This window comes from Capra hircus, chromosome 19 (assembly GCF_001704415.2).
Source record: "Capra hircus breed San Clemente chromosome 19, ASM170441v1, whole genome shotgun sequence".
Classification (NCBI taxonomy): domain Eukaryota; kingdom Metazoa; phylum Chordata; class Mammalia; order Artiodactyla; family Bovidae; genus Capra; species Capra hircus.
In genome coordinates, this window is record NC_030826.1 from 47,218,895 (window position 1) to 47,239,847 (window position 20,953).

Genomic DNA, 20,953 nt, shown 5'->3' on the forward strand with positions numbered 1-20,953 from the left:
TTGATAACCACAGGTTTGTTTTCTCTCTCTGTAAGTCTGTTACTATTTTTTATATACATTCATTTGTGTTATTTTTTAGATTTAGGGTATGTGTTTCAAAGATGTATTTGCATATATAATAACTTTTTCTTGAGATTTTGTTAGAGTACCTTTGTTGGGCAGAGGCAGAAAGAGAAGGAACTGTCTATAATGTTGGATGTTATAGAGGTGATAAAGCCCCAGGGATATCTTTCTGTTCTGTGGCAGAGAAATCCATTTTTGTTGTTTCTTGGAGAGGAAGTGGAGAAGGCAATATAGATCCTGTTTTTCTACTCTGACATAAATCCAATAAGAATTCTATATAGATTTTCCACAGTTTGAGTTCAGTAATGCTATACAAAAATGTGGGGCTTCCCAGGTGGCTCAGTGGTAAAAGAACTGCCTGCCAATTTAGGAGACACAGGGGACATAGGTTCGATCCTGGGGTCGGCTGAAATGGCAACCCACTCTAGTATTTTTGCATGGAAGATCCCATGCATAGAGTAGCTTGGCGGGCTACAGTCCCCATGGACTTTTGGGGCTAGATAATCTCATTTTCTTGCCATTTGGAGTGATTTAATGTGTATCACAGACTATCCAAAGAAATTAAGATTTTGTGCTTTAGTATCAAACCATATGACACTATAGTTAATGCTTGCTATGGTGAAAGGATAGCAAGAAAAAAAAAAAAAAACAATTTTGGTAATACCATATATGGGATATGTGCTACTGTGAATTGTTATAAATATACTTGAGCGTAAAACAAAATCTGAAAAAATGTTGACAATGAATCAAGTTAATGTAAACAGATAAATTCAGTTTAGGTAAATTAGTTCTGCATCACATTTTATGAACAGAGTGAAGTAAGCCAGAAAGAAAAACACCAATACAGTATACTAACACATATATATGGAATTTAGGAAGATGGCAATGACGACCCTGTATGCAAGACAGGAAAAAAGACACAGATGTGTATACCGGACTTTTGGACTCAGAGGGAGAGGGAGAGGGTGGGATGATTTGGGAGAATGGGAACTCTAACATGTATACTGTCATGTAAGAATTGAATCGCCAGTCCATGTCTGACGTAGGGTGCAGCTTGCTTGGGGCTGGTGCATGGGGATGACCCAGAGAGATGTTGTGGGGAGGGAGGTGGGAGGGGGGGTTCATGTTTGGGAACGCATGTAAGAATTAAAGATTTTAAAATTAAAAAAAAAAAAGAAATAGATCATCTTGTCCCCTGGCTCTTCTTTATATCTGTAAATTTCTATAAATTATTTATTTGGAAATAAATTTATTTTGATGATGAGACTAAGGAAGATCCTCATATTGACTTTGTTCAGCAGCCCTCAGTGAAAAGGTCTAAAAAAGAGCAATATCTGTAGTTGGTAACCCCTGAAAAATAGCCTAAATACAGAAGCTTAAAAACTAATTGTATCAAAAGAAGGTAGCAGACTGGAAATAGAAGATTACAGTGAAAGCCAAAGATCAAAAAATTTAGGGGTCTAAATTTCAGGGTAAAAAAGTGAACCCGAGTGGGTTTCTTTTTGGAGTGATGAAAATGTTCAGGAATTAGAGTGGTGATAAACTTATGAATAAACTAAAGCCACTGAGCTGTATACTCTTAAGGGGGAAGAGCTTATGGTATATGAATTATACATCAGTTTTGAAAAATTGACCTGACTGGGAAAGTGATAGTTCAGGGTAGGAACCCAGCCAGAGTGAGTAGAGCACCTATATGCAGGGTAGCAGTGAGCAGCAGTGAGGTTTATTACATGCAAGGAGAATAGATTAAATAAGTAAGGAAAATGAAGATCAGGTTTTTCACTGTTGCAGAAAAGTTACAACCTTGGGAAGGAAGAAATTCAGATTTAACCCTGTGGTATTGAATTAGGTCTCATCTGTGAACTTTTGGGGGGGTGTTTATATATGGATTTACAGATTAAAATGAATATAGAGCTGTGTGTATGCATATATGTATGAACATAACTGTCTAACTTTGCCCATGTGGTGGACCTGCAGGGCAGTGACATCCTCATCTGATGAGCATATCTGATATTCTAAATATGTTTACCCTCTTAAAAAAAATTGAGCTTTCTTGGAAAAAAGGGCTGATTCAAGGGCTAGGGCAGAGAAGATAACCTGAAGCATCTTGTGACAGAAAGCAAAGAGGTACTCAGGAAATGACAGGGATATGTTAGAAGGCTACAGGAGCCAAATTGAAAAAGTTTGCTCTGGGATGATTTGTGCAACAAAATAAATTATAACAGTCCCAGATTATAACTCATTGAGTAAAATAGGAGTCTTTGAGTTCAGATAGGTAGGTACATAGATAGACACATAGATAAAGGAAGAGAAACTAAACTGTAAAAGAGTGATGAATTTAGAAAAATTACTATTTGGCAAGCATGATAGTAATTAATTTAACTGGGAAACATTAATGGATGCCGAAAATAGTGGGCAAAAGTTTATTGAGGAGAGATTCAAACTGCTGTTGTATACCAGTGTTCATACGATTATTATTCATATCTAGTACATGGAAACAGCTTAAGTGTCCAGTGTGATGGACAGATGACTAAATAAACTAAATGGGTACATAAAATAGAATATAATTTAGCCATTACAAGGCGTGAAATTCTGATACATGCTATAACATGAATGAACCTTGAAAATGTGCAAAGTGAGATAAGCTAGACATAAAAGGACGAATATTGTATGATTCCACTTATATGAGGTGCCTAGAATAGACAAATTCCTAGAAACAGGAAGTAGAATAAAGGTTACTAGGCTTGGGAAGTTTTGTTTAGTGGATGCAATTTCTCTGTGGGGTGATTAAACAATTCTGAAAATGGAGATGGTTGCACGATGTTGTGAGTGCACTTATTGCCACTGAATTGTATGCTTAAAAATGGTTAAAATGACAAATATTGTTACATGTATTTTTATCAAAAATTTTTTTAATTTCAAAATTTGGTGAGGAATGGAATATGTATATATTCTCAAAGTATCCCCCCACAAAACATTCATTAATTACAAAGAGAAATTGTATAATTTTAGAGTGAAAAAACCTGGCAGACACTACCATAACCAAGTGATCCAAATTAACACAGCATTAATTTTGTGAAAGTGCTGCCAAAAATGCTTACCCTGAATTAAATCATGAGATACCGTGAGAAAAGTTGAAATTGAGGGACATGGTACAAAATATCTGACTTAACAATCTTCAAAAGTGTCAAGGTTGTGAAAGTTAAGATAAGACTGAGGAACTTTTCGAGACTGAGAGAGTCAAAGAAAACTGAGAGCTAAATGCATTGCTTAATCCTGAATTGGATCTTTTTGCTAGAAATGACATTACTGGATAAATATCAAAACTTAAATGGGGTCTGTGCATGAGATCACAATGTAAAATGTTAGGTGCCTGATTTCTCTGTTGGTATTGTGGTTATGTAAGAAAATGTCCTTGTTCATAGAAAATGCATACTATCTGGGCCTGATGGGGTAGCATGTCTATATTTCAAAGTGATTAAGGGGAAAAAAATTGTTCTTTATACTATTCTTGAAACTTTTTTGTAAGTTTGAACTGCTTTTAAAATAAAAAAGAATATTTACACAAACTAAGGAAAAAAGATAAAAGAACCTTAATGACGGCAGTGATTATGGCCAGGAGCTAGATCCCAAGACTAGGACTTGTATTGGAAAGCCAACTGCCACAGAAATGGGAAACTTCTTTTGAGTGAGTTACAAAAACATTCTCTCAAACTCAAGGGTTTCAAGTAAATATATTGAGAATTCTGAGTAGACTGTCAATTGTAATATGTAACAGTGGAAAAATAAGCTTCTGGTCAGGAACCTCATAATTTTGGATTTAGAATGTGAAAACAAAGGAAATGACCAAACAGAATGTAAAAATAGTTGTGAAACTGGCCATTTTATTTTGAAAGATTCAGGTGTTTCAATGTCTTCCTGTTGCAGGTGATGCTGAACAGGATCTTGGTCCCCCTCCGTCTGTAGATGAGGCAGCAAACACACTCATGACTCGTCTGGGTTTCCTCCTTGGGGAGAAAGTCACGGAAGTTCAGCCAGGTGACCAATACAGCATGGAAGTACAGGATGAGAATCAGGTAAACTGCTTCCCGTCAACCTATTGAAACGTGGGATGAATCGGCCTATTATAACCAGGAAAGAAAAAATGTTGCAGGGCATGGATGTGGGTCTTGTCAAAACAATGATCCCAAGTGTCAAGTGCCTTTTCAGGCCTGGAATATAACTTCATTTTCCATAATCACTGTATTTCTTCAGTTTATGGAACACCTTTTAGTTTCGTTCTTATGTTTAAAAAGCCATTTCAAGGTTTTGATTCCTTTATTGAATGAATGAGGAAATAACTAAATAAACCAACAAACGTGTGTGTGTGCGTGTGTGTATAAAAGCACCATACCCCTAAATTGCAGAATGCACATTGTTTTCAGATACACATGGATTATTTAGCAAATTTACAATATTCTGATTCATAGACCAGATCTTGACAGATATAGGCCTTCCCCGATAGCTCAGTTGATAAAGAATCCACCCTCAATGCAGGAGACTCCAGTTCAATTTCTGGGTCAGGAAGATGCACTGGAGAAGGGATAGGCTACCCACTCCAGTATTTTGGGGCTTCCCTTGTGGTTCAGCTGGTAAAGAATCCTCCTGCTATGTGGGAGACCTGGGTTTGATCCCTGGGTTGGAAAGATCCCCTGGAGAAGGGAAAGGCTACCCACTCCAGTATTCTGGCCTGGAGAATACCATGGACTGTATAGTCCATGGGGTCTCAAAGAGTCGAACACAACTGAGCAACTTTTTCTTTCACTACTTTAGTAGAATTAAACGATTATAAAATAACTTAGAAAATGATAGCTAAAAGATAACATATAGAAAATCAAAATCCCCAAGTATTTGGATATTACTATACTCCTAAGTAGCCTTTAGGTTGGAGAATCACAAGATATTAGAAAATAGTTTAAACTGAAATAATAGAAACAAAATAAAACTTGTAGTATGTAAAGATACACGTTTAAAAACTTTAGGAAACATAGATTCAGTTCAGTCGCTCAATCGTGTCCGACTCTTTGCGACCCCATGAATCGCAGCACGCCAGGCCTCCTGTCCATTACCAACTCCCGGAGTTCACTCAGACTCACGTCCATCAAGTCAGTAATGCCATCCAGCCATCTCATCCTCTGTCGGCCCCTTCTCCCCCTGCCCCCAATCCCTCCCAGCATCAGAGTCTTTTCCAGTAAGTCAACTCTTCGCATGAGGTGGCCAGAGTACTGGAGTTTCAGCTTTAGCATCATTCCTTCCAAAGAACACCCAGGGCTGATCTCCTTCAGAATGGACTGGGTGGATCTCCTTGCAGTCCAAGGGACTCTCAGGAGTCTTCTCCAACACCAAAGTTCAAAAGCATCAATTCTTCAGCACTCAGCCTTCTTCACAGTCCAACTCTCACATCCATACATGACCACAGGAAAAACCATAGCCTTGACTAGACAGACCTTAGTCAGCAAAGTAATGTCTCTGCTTTTGAATATGCTATCTAGGTTGGCCGTAACTTTTCTTCCAAGGAGTAAGCGTCTTTTAATTTCATGGCTGCAGTCACAATCTGCAGTGATTTTGGAGCCCCCAAAAATAAAGTCTGACACTGTTTCCACTGTTTCCCCATCTATTTCCCATGAAGTGATGGGACCAGATGCCATGATCTTCATTTTCTGAATATTGAGCTTTAAGCCAACTTTTTCACTCTCCTCTTTCACTTTCATCAAGAGGCTTTTTAGTTCCTCTTCACTTTCTGCCATAAGGGTGATGTCATCTGCATATCTGAGGTTATTGATATTTCTCCTGGCAATCTTGATTTTAGCTTGTGTTTCTTCCAGTCCAGCATTTCTCATGATGTACTCTGCATAGAAGTTAAATAAGCAGGCTGACAATATACAGCCTTGACGTACTCCTTTTCCTATTTGGAACCAGTCTGTTGTTCCATGTCCAGTTCTAACTGTTGCTTCCTGACCTACATACAGATTCCTCAAGAGGCAGGTCAGGTGGTCTGGTATTCCCATCTCTTTCAGAATTTTCCACAGTTTATTGTGATCCACACAGTCAAAGGCTTTGGCATAGTCAATAAAGCAGAAATAGATGTTTTTCTGGAGCTCTCTTGCTTTTTCCATGATCCACCGGATGTTGGCAATTTGACCTCTGGTTCCTCTGCCTTTTCTAAAACCAGCTTGAACATCTGGAAGTTCATGGTTCACGTATTGCTGAAGTCTGGCTTGGAGAATTTTGAGCATTACTTTACTAGCATGTGAGATGAGTACAATTGTGCGGTAGTTTGAGCATTCTTTGGCATTGCCTTTCTTTGGGATGGAATGAAAACTGACCTTTTCCAGTCCTGTGGCCACTGCTGAGTTTTCCAAATTTGCTGGCATATTGAGTGCAGCACTTTCACAGCATCATCTTTTAGGATTTGAAACAGCTCCACTGGAATTCCATCACCTCCACTAGCTTTGTTCGTAGTGATGCTTCCTAAGGCCCACTTGACTTCACATTCCAGGATGTCTGGCTCTAGATGAGTGATCACACCATCGTGATTATCTGGGTCATGAAGATCTTTTTTGTACAGTTCTTCTGTGTATTCTTGGAGAAGGAAATGGCAACTCACTCCAGTATTCTTGCCTGGAGAATCCCGTGGACAGAGGAGCTTGGTGGGCTATAGCCCACGGGTCGCAAAGAGTCGGACACAACTCAGCGACTTCACTTCACTTCACTTCACTTCTGTGTATTCTTAAAAACCAAAAATCTGAAAAATTAATGATCTAAATATTCATCTCAGTGCAGGAGACACATGAAACTCGATTGGATTCCTGGGTCAGGGAGGTCCTCTGGAGTAGGAAAAGGCAACCCACTCCAGTATTCTTGCCTGGGAAATGCCATGGACAGAGGAGCCTGGTGGGCGACAGATAGGCCGTGGTGTCGCAAAGAGTCAGACACGACTTAGTGATTGAGCACACTCGCATTTACTGCTGTATCCTCTGCACCTGGGACAAACTCTTCTATTAGTAAGTGTTCAATAAATATTTACTGCCTGAATAAATGGCCTCCTAACAGGGCTCTGCTTCCACTTTTGCCTCCTGTGGTCTGTTTACACAGAATCCAGAGCGACCCTTGTAAAATGTGAATCTGGTCCTTTTATTGTGTTGGCCAAAAAGTTTGTTCAGATTTTTTTATAGGCCATTGTGGAAAACCTGAACAAACTTTGTGGCCAGCCCAGTATTTTTCTGCTCTCGATCTCCTACTGTATCCCCCAAATTTAACAGTAAAATTGAAATCCTTAGCATGACCAGAAAGGGGCTGCCTGATCTGACCCCTCGCTGCCTGTCCTATATCATTTCCTGCCCCTCTCCCTTTCACTGCAACTCTCCAGCAACACTGGCCTTCCTGTCATTCCTCAGACACATAAAACATTCATTTATACTGGAATGTTCTTCCACATAATTCACCTCCTCACTTCATCCAGTGCTCTACCCAAATGTTATCTCCTCAGTAAGGCCTTCCTTAGTTATTTTATCTAATAGCCCCTGCCCATCCATGTATCCCCTTACCTTGCTTTATAGCTCTTATCATTAATTCATTCCATGACATATTTAATTGTGAGGGGTTGTTTGATCTCATGTAAGAAGGTAAGCTTCATGATGACAGGGATTGATTTCTTTTCATAACTAATTTACATTGTAACCATGTCTGTATCATGTGATCTGAATAGAAAATTAAAATGACATATGTTGAGGGCTTTTTAAAAATTGGTATAAATAAAACATCTATTTTACTTGTGAGTTTTTGATATTCATGTCAGGTTAAAATATGACTACTATAATAATGACCAAGCCACATGACATTACAATCTGAGAATTTGCCAAGGACGCTGTTGTTTCTAAAACGCTACATTTCTTCAGGTGCTAAAACTTATATTGGGTTGCTTTTGAGATGCCTTATTGTCACTGCATGTTGCAGTGATTTCTGAATTAAGTCCCAAGTCAACAGAGTGTGCCTTACTTGTGCATTTACTACATGATTCATCATAAAATAAGTAAATGAGTAGTATCATTGATTTAGTGTAGCTAATGCAGATGACACCACCCTTATGGCAGAAAGTGAAGAGGAGCTAAAAAGCCTCTTGATGAAAGTGAAAGAGGAGAGTGAAAAAGTTGGCCTAAAGCTCAACATTCAGAAAATGAAGATCATGGCATCTGGTCCCATCACTTCATGGGAAATAGATGGGGAAACAGTGGAAACAGTGTCAGACTTTATTTTTGGGGGCTCCAAAATCACTGCAGATTGTGACTGCAGCCATGAAATTAAAAGACGCTTACTCCTTGGAAGAAAAGTTACGGCCAACCTAGATAGCACATTCAAAAGCAGAGACATTACTTTGCCGACTAAGGTCTGTCTAGTCAAGGCTATGGTTTTTCCAGTAGTCACATATGGATGTGAGAGTTGGACTTTGAAGAAGGCTGAGCGCCAAAGAATTGATGCATTTGAACTGTGGTGTTGGAGAAGACTCTTGAGAGTCCCTTGGACTGCAAGGAGACCCACCCAGTCCATTCTGAAGGAGATCAGCCCTGGGATTTCTTTGAAAGGAATGACGCTAAAGCTGAAACTCCAGTACTTTGGCCACCTCATGCGAAGAGTTGACTTACTGGAAAAGACTCTGATGCTGGGAGGGATTGGGGGCAGGAGGAAAAGGGGCCGACAGAGGATGAGATGGCTGGATGGCATTACTGACTTGATGGACGTGAGTCTAAGTGAACTCCGGGAGTTGGTGATGATCAGGGAGGCCTGGCTTGCTGCGATTCATGGGGTCGCAAAGAGTTGGACACGACTGAGCGACTGAACTGAACTGAACTGAAAGTGATGCCATAATAGAAAAGTCACTAAACCAGGAGGTAGAAAATCTGTGTTCTGGTTCCAGCTCTACCACCTACCATTTTGTAAATTTGGACATGTCGCTTAACCTCTCTCAGCTTTAGGTTTTTCAAAGTTAATAGTAACTAACATGAAATAAGTGTTTACTATTTATAATCATTGTACTAATTGCTTTACTTACACTGTTTGATTTAAGCTTCCTTGCAACTCAGTGTAGTAGAGTCCTTTTAATATTTCAATTTTCAGATAAGAAAAAAGAAACACTGCCAGAAAGTGATGGAATAGTATTCGAATCAGGCAGTCTGCTTTTACAACTTAGTGTTCTCAATAGCTACACCATACCAGTCCAGAGTAATATGAAATAATGACAGGATTGTTGTGAAGATCAAGTTAAATCATGAATACGAAAGCACTTTGTAAGCTATAAAATGTCATGCAAACAAAAGATATAAAACAATATGTAATATAATTAGTATGTAAATGTATTCAGAAACTGTTTGAGTTGGAGGAAATTGCTTCATAGCTTTTATATTTCGTGTAGTTTTTACACCTCATACTTGGTTGATAAGGAGAAATGAGGTAGTAACATTTTTTAAAAAAAACTTTAACTTTGAAACAGTAAACAAATGTAAGATATTAATAATAAAACTACATAATAGCCTACTTGAAATGTAATATACCATGACACTGTCTTGGAACCACCTAAGAAAGTGGCTGAATTGATCACTGAAATTTCTAGTCTTAGGAAGATTATTAGTGACTTTCTTCTGTGCTAAAGAGCATGCTAACAAAGATAGGCTTTGTTTAAGAAGACCTATAGTAATGGTGTCCTCTAGAACAGTATCAATAATGACAGAATCCAGCACACACAAGTTAGCATATATCATTTTTTTGCAAAAGACAAGATATTCAAAGTGATATTCAGTTGACCACTGTATTTTCTTTTCTCTGTAATTTCTGGAGTATTAGAATGTAGGACCTTGAAGAGATCCAGATTGGGAGTTTGGGATCCAATGGGATCAATGGGAAAACCACCGAAAGGTTTTAGAAGTAGAGTGGCTTAATTAGGTGTCCATTTTAGCCTACAGTGTGGCGAGTAAATAATGTTGTCTTTCTGTGCCTAAAAGAGATTTCTGTATCTCATTAACTTTTAAGCTTTGCTTTTACGGTTAAAGCTTTTAAAGCATACATTCTGTGATAAATGCTTTATTTTCCAGAAAATAACTTACAGTAAAAATTACGTGTCGTTTGAGCTTAACCTTCACCTTTGCTGTTTTATGCATATAATAGTTTCCTTTCTCAGAGAACAGACTGAGAATCTTGTCTGAAAATGTAAATGAGTTACCATAGAAGTAATAGATTCATACCAAAATGAAACTTTTTCAATATGGAATGACTATAGATATATCTAATGTAAAAAGATTCTAGTACAATGCTAATAAAGTACCCACATGTTTCTTAAACTGAGAATGAAGTGGTTAAAAATTGCTATGCCAGATTCTAACTAGGGAGGATTCTAATTTAGCAAGACTGGGGTGGGGGTCAGTATCTGTCAGTTTTGTAGTGAAACTTGTTTTTAACATTCCACAGGTAATTCTCCTGCAAGCCCTACTCATGCTCTAGTAGACTGACATCATTTTGTAGAAATAAAGGAAATTACAAAGAAATTGAAACTCCTCCTTCCAATGGTGAAAAATTATGTAGAAGAGAAATGGCATAGACTTGAGGGCTTATTGTATTATTAAAAAGAATCAGTTTCTAATATTAGTTATATGATTGGAAATATTTACTTGATTGCAGTGTTCTGAGAATGTCATTTATGCTTGGTTGAGTTGCATGTATCTTTTATATCCTGGTTATAACATTTAAATTAAAATGAAAACCTGGATTCAACACAGATAATTACATACAGGGGATTGCATCTGGCGCTCATTTGGGGATGAGTCAAAGAGCCTTAATATTCTCATATCCAGTGATCAACATATTTTCCAATCAAGTTATAAAATGTAACTCTTCAATTCATCAAAGAGATTATGAGTAGACTTTATATGTAAAGAAATTGAAATGCTTTTTTTTTTAATGTCAAATGTATCATTAGTCCTCTTTCAAGTAATCTGCCATTGACCAGTTGCTGTTTTGAAAAGGAAAAAATTTCTTAAGTGTTCAAAAAAACATATATACTTTCATTCATTATTTCATTAATTTATTTGGGTAGAAAGAGCTAAAGAAAATGAATTTTCATTAAACTAGGTAAACCAGAATATATTACCATCAGTCTTTTTGGTGATTATTCATTGTATCCCATCAAAAATGTAAAAAGGAGGTAACTTCAGGTATAAGAGTCACTCAGTGATCTGTCCATAATCAGTTTTTACAGAGAAATTATTTTGTTTGTATTAAATTAATATTATTGTACTTCATTTGACAAACTTTTAGATAGGCATTTTCCCTACATTTATTTATTACTTCTGAGAAGCCACCTATGTATCAAAAAAAGCCCATCTATATTTGCATTAAGAACTTTAGTTTTATTACTCCTTGGCTGCAAAGATTTTTTTTTTCTATCCAAAGAAAATTATTAGTAAGACCAAGTTCTAAGCCTTCAGAAAATTCTTGATTGAAAGCAGCAAGAAAAATTTTTGATGAAAAAAAAATCATCTATTAATTCATAGCAATAATAAAGACTACTTGTCACTGTAAATTTCCTAGGCAGAAAAAACAGACCACAGTCTCTGCTCATGTTAAATTTATCAAGTTTCACCTTAATTATAGAACACAGAATGCTTTAGCCCGGAAAGCAAAAACAAACAGAACCTAATAGCTGTAAAAGCTGTGCATGTAGGTTTTTTTTTTCTTTTTGTTATCAAAGCATATGTTTTACCATAAGATACACTTTCACTTAACAGCTGATCAGCTTACCTTCTTTTTCATTTCAACTTTTCAGACCTCAGCGATCACCCAGCGGATAAGTCCCTGTTCCACCTTGACGAGCAGCACTGCCTCTCCACCAGCCAGTAGCCCCTGTTCCACTCTCCCACCAGTCAGTACAAGTGCGACCGCCAAGGATGGCAGCTATGGGGCTGTCACGAGTCCAACCTCTACCCTTGAAAGCAGAGACAGTGGAATCATTGGTGAGTTGGTTTATATACTAATCATTTTGTGTCTTTTTTCTTTTTGTAATAATTACACAAGCTTAAGGTTTTCAAAAATTCTGCTTTTGAGTTATTGAGATATATTTACATATATGTATAAAATATGTGTCCTTTTCTTTTTAATGTTGTTGTAGAGGGACATAAAGCATAAAAAAAAAAAAAAAGAGGTGTCCCTCCCTGCTTACCCAGTCCTTTAAAGACATTATCTCACTGATCGTACAAAAGTCTGAGATTGTCTACTTTATGAAAATAAAATACCCTGAATGAGCAAAAAGTAAATAAATAAAGATACCATCTGGTGAAAGAAGGGGTGAATAGAGAAAGTTCTTCCTACTTCTTCTTGTAAATTCACTTAAATCATCCATCTACCGACAGAAGTCGTTCAGAAAAAGTTCATTTCTCACTAAACTGGTAGAGTTTCTTGGTATTTCTCAGTTTGTCATATACTTACTGCCTGTTGTATGCTTGTTAAGGGGAGTCAGTCACATGGAAATGAGGAAAGTTTGGGAAAAGAATTTGAAGAAAAGAAATGCAAAGGGGGAAAGCAAGACTGAGCACGGACTCTTAGGGAACATTCTAATTGATCAGGGAGAGGTGAGAGGTGTGGATACAGAAATGGAGTAATCAGACAAACAGGAGAAAAATCAAGGCAGTATAATGTAATCAGTGCCAAGGAAGGTAAAGGTTTCAGGGAAGCGGTGAGGAAAGGCTGCTCAACAAATGACGGACACTGAAGAGGGCAGGAAAATGGAAGTAAGACAATAAAATATTTTTTCCTCATTTGGCTTGCTTCTGCTGCTGCTGCTAAGTCGCTTCAGTCGTGTCCGATTCTGTGCGACCCCCTAGACGGCAGTCCACCAGGCTCCGCCATCCCTGGGATTCTCCAGGCAAGAACACTGGAGTGGGTTGCCGTTTCCTTCTCCAATGCATAAAAGTGAAAAGTGAAAGTGAAGTCGCTCAGCTGTGTCCAACTCTTAGCGACCCCATGGACTGCAGCCTACCAGGCTCCTCCATCCATGGGATTTTCCAGGCAAGAGTACTGGAGTGGGTTGCCATTGCCTCCTCCTTGGCTTGCTTCTATAGGTTATCAAATAAAAATATTTGTTTAGATGTTATGGCAAATAATTTAATGCCATGTCAACTAAGCATATCTCTTTCACTTAAATGAATATATATCAGCATGTGAATTTATTCATTTTAAATAATGAGCCAATAAAAAGAATATTTTTACAGGATGCAAAATTAACATACAAAAACCAGTTGCATTTCTATACACTGACAGTAGATAACCAAAAAAAAAAAAAAGTTAAGAAAAAATTCCACTACAATAGCATCAAAAAGAATAAAAGACTTAGGAGTAAATTTAACCAAGCAGGTAAAAGACACTTAGACATTATAAAACATTAGTGAAGAAATTTTAAAAAGACTTAAATAATTGGATATACGTCCTGTTCATGGATTGTTAAAATGATAGTATTTCTCAAAGCAATCTGTAGAATCATTGAAATCCCTATCATAATCCCAACAAAGTTGTTTGCAGAAACACCCATTCTAAAATTCATGTAGAATCTCAAAGGACCATGAATAGTCAAAACAGTTTTGAAAAAGGGAACAAAGTCTGGAAGACTCAAACTTCCTGATTTCAAAACTTACTCCAAAGCTCCTTAAAGGCAGGATTCCTATCTAATAATTTTATATACTCTCAGTATTTACATAATTTCTAACTTGTGATTTCTTTATATGAGGAGTATTTATGAAGATACTATCATTAAATAGCTAAATATTTTAACAAAACAAAATACATAGATAAAATATGATGGAAAGTAGCCTCTTTTTGTAATCTCTGAAATAATTTGTAGAAAATTGGAATTATCTGTTTCTTGACCGTTTAGTAGGATCTGCCATTAAAGTGGGCTTCTCTGATGGCACAACCAGGTAAAAAATCCATCTGCAATATAGGAGACGTGGGTTTGAGTCCTGCTTCAGGAAGATCCTGATATTTTCTTCATGCAGATTTTTTAAACTACTACTTCAATGTATTTAATACTATAGGACTTAAAAGTATTCTTCCTTCCTGAATCTGTGTTCCTTAATAATTTTTTAATCTTTTTCAGATTTACTTGCATAAAATTATCTAAAATATTCTTATTGTGATATCACTATCTACCCAGGAACCCAAGCTAGAAAGCCAAGGGGAATCCTTGCCTCCTTCCTTCCCCTGTATTTCTCATCCCTGTATTTTCTTTTCATCTCTCCTAGCATTGCCTTCATAATCCTCATTTTCTTAGACCTAGATTAATACAGATCTAACTGTTCTCTCTGCTTTTTCTTCTTGTCCTTTCTAAGTCTGTTTTTCCCACAGCCACCAAAGTAAATTAACTGAAAAATGATTACTACTTTGATTCTGTTATCTGTAAGGTGCAGTAATCTACCTGGAAACCAAATCTGATCAGATCACTCCTGATCTGTCCACAGCCAATTTCTCCAGCCTTTAATTCCACTACTAGAGGCTAACATTAAATTTTGTGGCAACCTGACACATTCCAGTTTTTCACCTCTGTACTTTTGCTCATATTGATCATTCTGCCTGTAATCTCCTCTCTCCCTCTTAAATTTGATTAACTGCTCAATACTTTTAAGAATCATCTGATGGGAGAATGGCATTGAAACATGTATACTATCATGTAAGAAATGAATCGCCAGTCTAGGTTTGATACAGGATACAGGATGCTCGGGGCTGGTGCACTGGGATGACCCAGAGAGATGATATGGGGAGGGTGGTGGGAGTGGGATTCAGGATTAGGAACTTATGTACACCCGTGGCGGATTCATGTCAATGTATGGCAAAACCAATACAGTATTGTAAAGTGAAAAAAAAATAATGATAATAAAAGAAAAAAAAAGTTAAAAAAAAAAAAAGAATCACCTTAGGTATTCAGTCATCGCTGCTACCACCCTCTCTCTTCATTTCTGCATTCTACCTCCTCTCCAGTGCATGTTACTATTCCATGTTCCCAGATACAGCATATCTGTATCATTGCATTTAACACTAGTATTATAGTCCCTTTGAGAGCCTGCTTTTCGTTCTTAGACTATTTAATTTCTTGTTAGGAGAAAATGTGCCTTACTCATCCATATCTGTAGCACCTAGTCCAATAACTGAAAATGTGGTAGTGGTAGCATGGTAGGCGCTCAGTAAATATTTATAAAAAGGAAAGAAAGCTTAAGAGTGAAAGGATGGGAGATGAAGGATGACTGACCTGGCACTTTCAGTTACTTTTTTGACTGTTTAGAGTGACCATTGGGTACAAGATGGAACATTATTATTAAATTTTTAATAAATAGTAGAGTTTAGATTTCTCCATATGATTCATTTTGGCACAGTGACTTTTATAATCTCTAGCCAAACCTTTTCCTGGGTTCTTCTGTCGGTATTATTAGTGTCTGTAACTGCATGTAATCAATATTGCCATACCTAAAAAAGTTACTTTAGAAATATATTTATTCAAGCAGTGGGCATGGCGCTGACAGATTGGACAAAATGCATTTACAAGTACATTCTAAGTGGAAGCTTAACATGTCAATGGATGTTCAAAATAAATGTTCATAATGTTCTGAAACTAAAAATGAGATTTCCACTTTGACATATAACAGTGTTCCTCATTTTTTTATGGTATATTTCCAAAATTGTGTTCCTTGTAAAAGTAAATACCTTTGTGGATAACAGAGCTAATTTGGAGAATAATAAACTTCCATTATTTAATGTATATAAATACTGAAACAGATTTACTTTCAAAATCATGAGACAAGAAAGAGAATAATGTCTTCTGCTTCTAAAATTACTTACATTGTAGAGTACTTATCAAATTATATATGTGCAGCTTATCTTGAGAAACAACTCGCTTCTCTTTAGTTTTTTTTTTTTCATTGCATTTGAGTTAGAAGAGAACTGTATGTGGCATAAGTAATAATAGTCAAAGCTATTGTTATTACCATGGAAATCTCAAGGCTCACCTATCTTAACCATTTTAATATGTTTTGTTTAAGTATTTTCCCCACTGATTATAGAAATATCTGCTTTTCCAAATTAAATATTGCTTAATTATTTCAAACAATAACATCTATTGTTTGTTAGTGTACCACTTTTAAATCTTGCCCCATCACCAAAAACACAAAAGCTATTAAAAGTTCATTTGAATTATCCATTTTTATTCCTTTATATATCAATCAGTTCAGTGTGAATTCCTGTTGATTACATTTTGTAACTATAGCGATCAGAATTTTAGTGATTCCTGCCTGTATCACTTTTATAGCTTGCCAAAATATGTAGAATTCTAGTTATAAAATCAGAATATTAGAAATGCAGGCTTCCTGAATTTTAAGTCTTATAAGTATAAAAAGTTCCTCTCTTGGATTCTAAAGTATTGGAAATAGCTATGACTTCTTATATTCTCTGTGATCTGAATTTACCCCATACGTGATTTAATTTCTACCATGGAAAGCATTCTCTGTAACAGTCACAGCTTCTCTCTCTTCAAACTCACAGCTTTCTTAAATATGTGGTAAAATATCACTGACATGATTGTCAGGTATTTACAGTATAATTTCATATTTGTGACTGTCTTATTGGTATTAATTTAATGGTATGATGCCCTTATATATGTGCCTAGGTAGATACCACTAACTACATATAATCTATCAGCTATACATAGCTTCAAGCAAGAATCCTGATAATCATAAACTCTTTGAGGTACACATCATTTTTCTAGCCTATCCTCTTTCATGTGAAGTTTTAATAGTGGTCTGTTTTGGCATATTGTTGTTTAGTAAAACAAATTTAAGCATGGATCCATTTTGTTTTGGCCTTTTGTTTATTTGGGGATTCACAGTTCCTTCCAGAAAGGTATAATTCTTGAATTCCCCTTTTAATCAAATCTCAGGGTTTTGTTTTTTTGTTTTTGTTTTTAGGTCCTGATTTATTGCCAAATTTGGTCTTGTATCTTTTAGCCTTGTATCATTTAACACCTAGGAAAATGAAATGCCTACACCTTTACTTGTTCAGTGATTTTTCCGCCTAATATTTCACATTAGTAACTAAAAAGCAAAATCAGAAACTCCTCATCAAAGACCCTTGTTCCTTTAGTAACATATATTCCAGTAGGCAGGGCTTCCCAGGTGATGGGGTGGTAAAGAATCTTCCTGCATGTGGGAGGGGGTTCATGTTTGGGATCGCATGTACACCCGTGGTGGATTCATGTCAGTGTATGGCAAAACCAATACAGTATTGTAAAGTAAAATAAAGTAAAAATAAAAGTTAAAAAAATAAATAAAAATAAAAATAAAAGAATCTTCCTGCAATGCAGGAGACCTGGGTTCTATCCCTGGGTTGGGAAGATCCCCTGGAGAAGGGAATGGCTACTGACTCCAGTATTCTTGCCTGGAGAATTGTATGGATAGAGGAGCCTGGTCCATGCAGTCACAAAGAGTCACTGAATGACTGAATCTCACACACACACACACACACACACACACACACACACACACACTCCAGTAGGATGTAATGTATTCTCTGGTCCAAATTGTCACATTTAAGAAGTCACTCTTCTGAGTCACAAACTGAGCATTAGATAATTTTTCATATTTTCTACAACCTGTTTTCAGAAATGTGCAATTGTCTCTTCACTAAGTTCTTCCAGTTACTGAGCTGGTGACTCTGTCATCCTTGGAGGTGGTTTAGTCGCTCATTCGTGTCTGACTCTTTGTGACCCCATGGGCTGTAGCCCACCAGGCTCCTCTGACCATGGGATTTTCCAGGCAAGAACACTGGAGTGGGTTGCCATTTCCTTCTCCAGGAGATCTTCCCCCACCAGGGATCGAACCTGATTCTCCTGCATCGCAGGCAGATTCTTCGCCAACTGAGCCACCAGGGAACGTTCACCTTCTGATTACTTAGCACTGAGTGACTGAACTGAACTGAACTGAATAAATTTTGGTAGTTATATTGCATGGATATTTGTTAAAGATGTCTGTCTGGACACTGCCTATTTAAATGATCAAGAAAACCAGAGCATTTCCCTTGCATGATTGACCTAACTAATATAATAATAACAATGACAGCAACCATTGATTATAGTACAGAGTATGAGGAAGGTGGTTGTTGTTTAGGCAGGTACCATACCATTATTTAATTCTTACAGTCATAAGAAAATAGAGTAAAGAGTCGCCAGGATCAAATAATTGAAAAGATACATAAGACTCCACAGAAAAATTCTTACAAAAAGCTTTTAGTAAAGATATAGTCCAGCAAGTGAAAAAGAATGCAAGTGAGTACAGAGGACCCAAGACCCTCCCAGGTGGAGCTCTCGAGGTTCCTTTTTAATCAAATAGGATGGAGGTGCTCTGTCCCCAGAGTGTAAATCACCAAGATTTGTATAAGGAATCTTGGTTTCAGGAGAGCTCCCCAAAAGTTGACAGTGAAGCTTTTTATCCGTCTCTGGTCCCAGGCTAAGCCAGGCTGTCTAAGTACTCCAGATGTAAGCTGTCAATAAACAACTAGACCTGGGTGCTACCTGGGGAATTTCAAACTTTAAACAGCAAATTATAAGTTATTAGTTATCCCAGTTGACCTTATCTTGGCTAAGAGTCAGTTCCAGACTTCCAGTCATCCCTAGGGATAAGTATAGGACTGGCCCAGTCTAGCTGTAAATTAACTCTGTCTTACATAATAGTATAATGATCTTTCTTAGACTTAGAAAATTGGGGTTCAAAAATAATTGGTCCCAGATCACACAGATGTTGAGAGGCAAAGCTGAGATTCAAGTTCAGGTCTGTATAACTTCAAAACCCACACTGCATAGTTCTAAATCATTTTCTCTCAGAACAGATGACCTAACACCATTATCCAGCATTAAAAACTTAGTCTTTATCAACAAAAGCAGAGTAGTGAATCAAGATAAAAATGATTACCATCAGATTTCAAAAAATGATTACTATTGCTATTACTGGGAACATTTCTGGGCCCCTTAGGACTGACACAGATGCCAGGATAAGGAATGTTAAGCTTTTTTGAAAGATTATTGCTGTCAGTTTTTAAATATTATTGACGACAAGCAAATGTGCCTGTATCCATGTATCACTCCATTTACAGAGGGTATATTTTACGGTATGTAAATTATACCTCAATAAAACTTTTTTAATATATGGACTTAATTTTAATCACAATGAGCCTATTTATAAGCCTGTAATTCCTACTTCCTCACACTGTCTTACTGTCCTATATGGCTGTGTCAGCACTTCTTTATACTGAGATAGCAATTTTTTTTCTATATCAAGGAAAGAAAATGCAGAAAGTCTCAGAAAAATCTCTTTAGTTAGTTACAACTCAATATCTTCCCACCATTCTTCGTTCCACTTGGAAACGACTAGATCTAAAGAATTAAAGTAGGGACAGAATAGGTCTATTGGAAAACAGATACGTATATTTTTCAGTGAGAGGCCATGTCTTCCTCTTCAGCTCCATTCATAGAAACTTTGCACATACGGGTTGTTAATTCATGTAGTCCAACATCTGATATATAGATTGTGTGGGCTTTAGACTTTTGAAATTTTTAGTAACCACATGAATCAAAAATATCGTTGCATTCTCTGATGCTTCATTCACTTTGGTAACTTTAAATTAAATCATACGGTCTCACTATAGAGGAATAGTTCAGTAAAATAGAAACATCTGTTAAATAATATATGGATATTAGCATGTTGCTATTAAAAATAGCATTTCATTTTGTGATTCTTCATTTTTTTTCTTTGTATGGCCTCTTCTGCCGCAGAATTGTCCTTTTTCTGGGATGAATGATTTAGGACCTATCTTGTTCACCACTGTACTCTGACACAAACTAGTTGATCAATAAAATTTTATTGACTAAATAATTGAATGAAATTAACTCAGAGTCACCATGCTCTGGGAAAAGCATCAATGAAGCAGAAATGTACAAAATTCCTCAGTGGGAATGTTTACCAGAGACTCTTAACTTCTGGTACTTTTTGTGAGTTGTCTGTTTTCACTCTGGTCCCCAGTGGTTCTGGACCATTGAACATCCAATAAGACTTAAGTTATTCATCCTCTCAACAAATACATGTTGATCATAGTTTAAACTGTGTGCCACAGCCTAGATACATTTCTCTTTAGTGAAAAAGGGCAGAGGATACTTCAGGTTTGAAAAACAAATAAAGTATCAGGTTTGGTTTAGGCAGATAGTACAATTGAAGTGCAAAATGACATCAGTGCTCTTCTTGCTTGAGAAACTAGATGTCTTCCTTGTTTCTACTTTAAATACCACAACCATAGATGCCCTTCCTTATTGTAAACTTCATCATTTAAATGATAAAATAGGGTCCATAGGCCACTGAATATTTCTGTCTTTGTACCATGAATTCAGTTTCTTAGATCTTTTCACCACCAATGAGGACTTTCATAATTTTTATTGATAGACCTCACGTTTTTGAAAAAATTTTCGACATCACACTGTGCATCATCAAATAGTTTATATCTCATTTTTATTTATCAAACATGTATATGTATGATGTATTTTATCATGTTGTTGTTGTTATTGAATTGCTCAGTCATGTCCATCTCTATAGACTATAGCCCTCCAGGCTCCACTGTCCATGGAATTCTCCAGGCAAGAATACTGGAGTGGGTAGCCATTCTCCTCTCCAGGGGATCTTCCTGACACAGGAATCAAACCCTTGTCTCCTGCATCTCCTGTTGGCAAGCAGATTCTTTACCACTGAGCCACCTGAGAAGTGGTATATTATGTGTATATATACATATG

The 20,953-nt window shown here is 36.9% G+C and overlaps 1 protein-coding gene across 4 annotated transcripts in view; it reads left to right on the forward strand.

Moving 5' to 3' along the window:
• The window catches only part of TANC2 (tetratricopeptide repeat, ankyrin repeat and coiled-coil containing 2), a 368,300-nt gene that overhangs the window by 214,730 nt on the left and 132,617 nt on the right, over positions 1-20,953 (forward strand). For all 4 annotated transcript variants that reach the window (XM_018065318.1, XM_018065319.1, XM_018065320.1 and 1 more), the window contains 2 exons: positions 3,991-4,139; positions 11,915-12,101. In XM_018065318.1, coding sequence (XP_017920807.1) covers positions 3,991-4,139; positions 11,915-12,101 — 336 coding nt within the window. The remainder of the gene's footprint in view (positions 1-3,990; positions 4,140-11,914; positions 12,102-20,953) is intronic.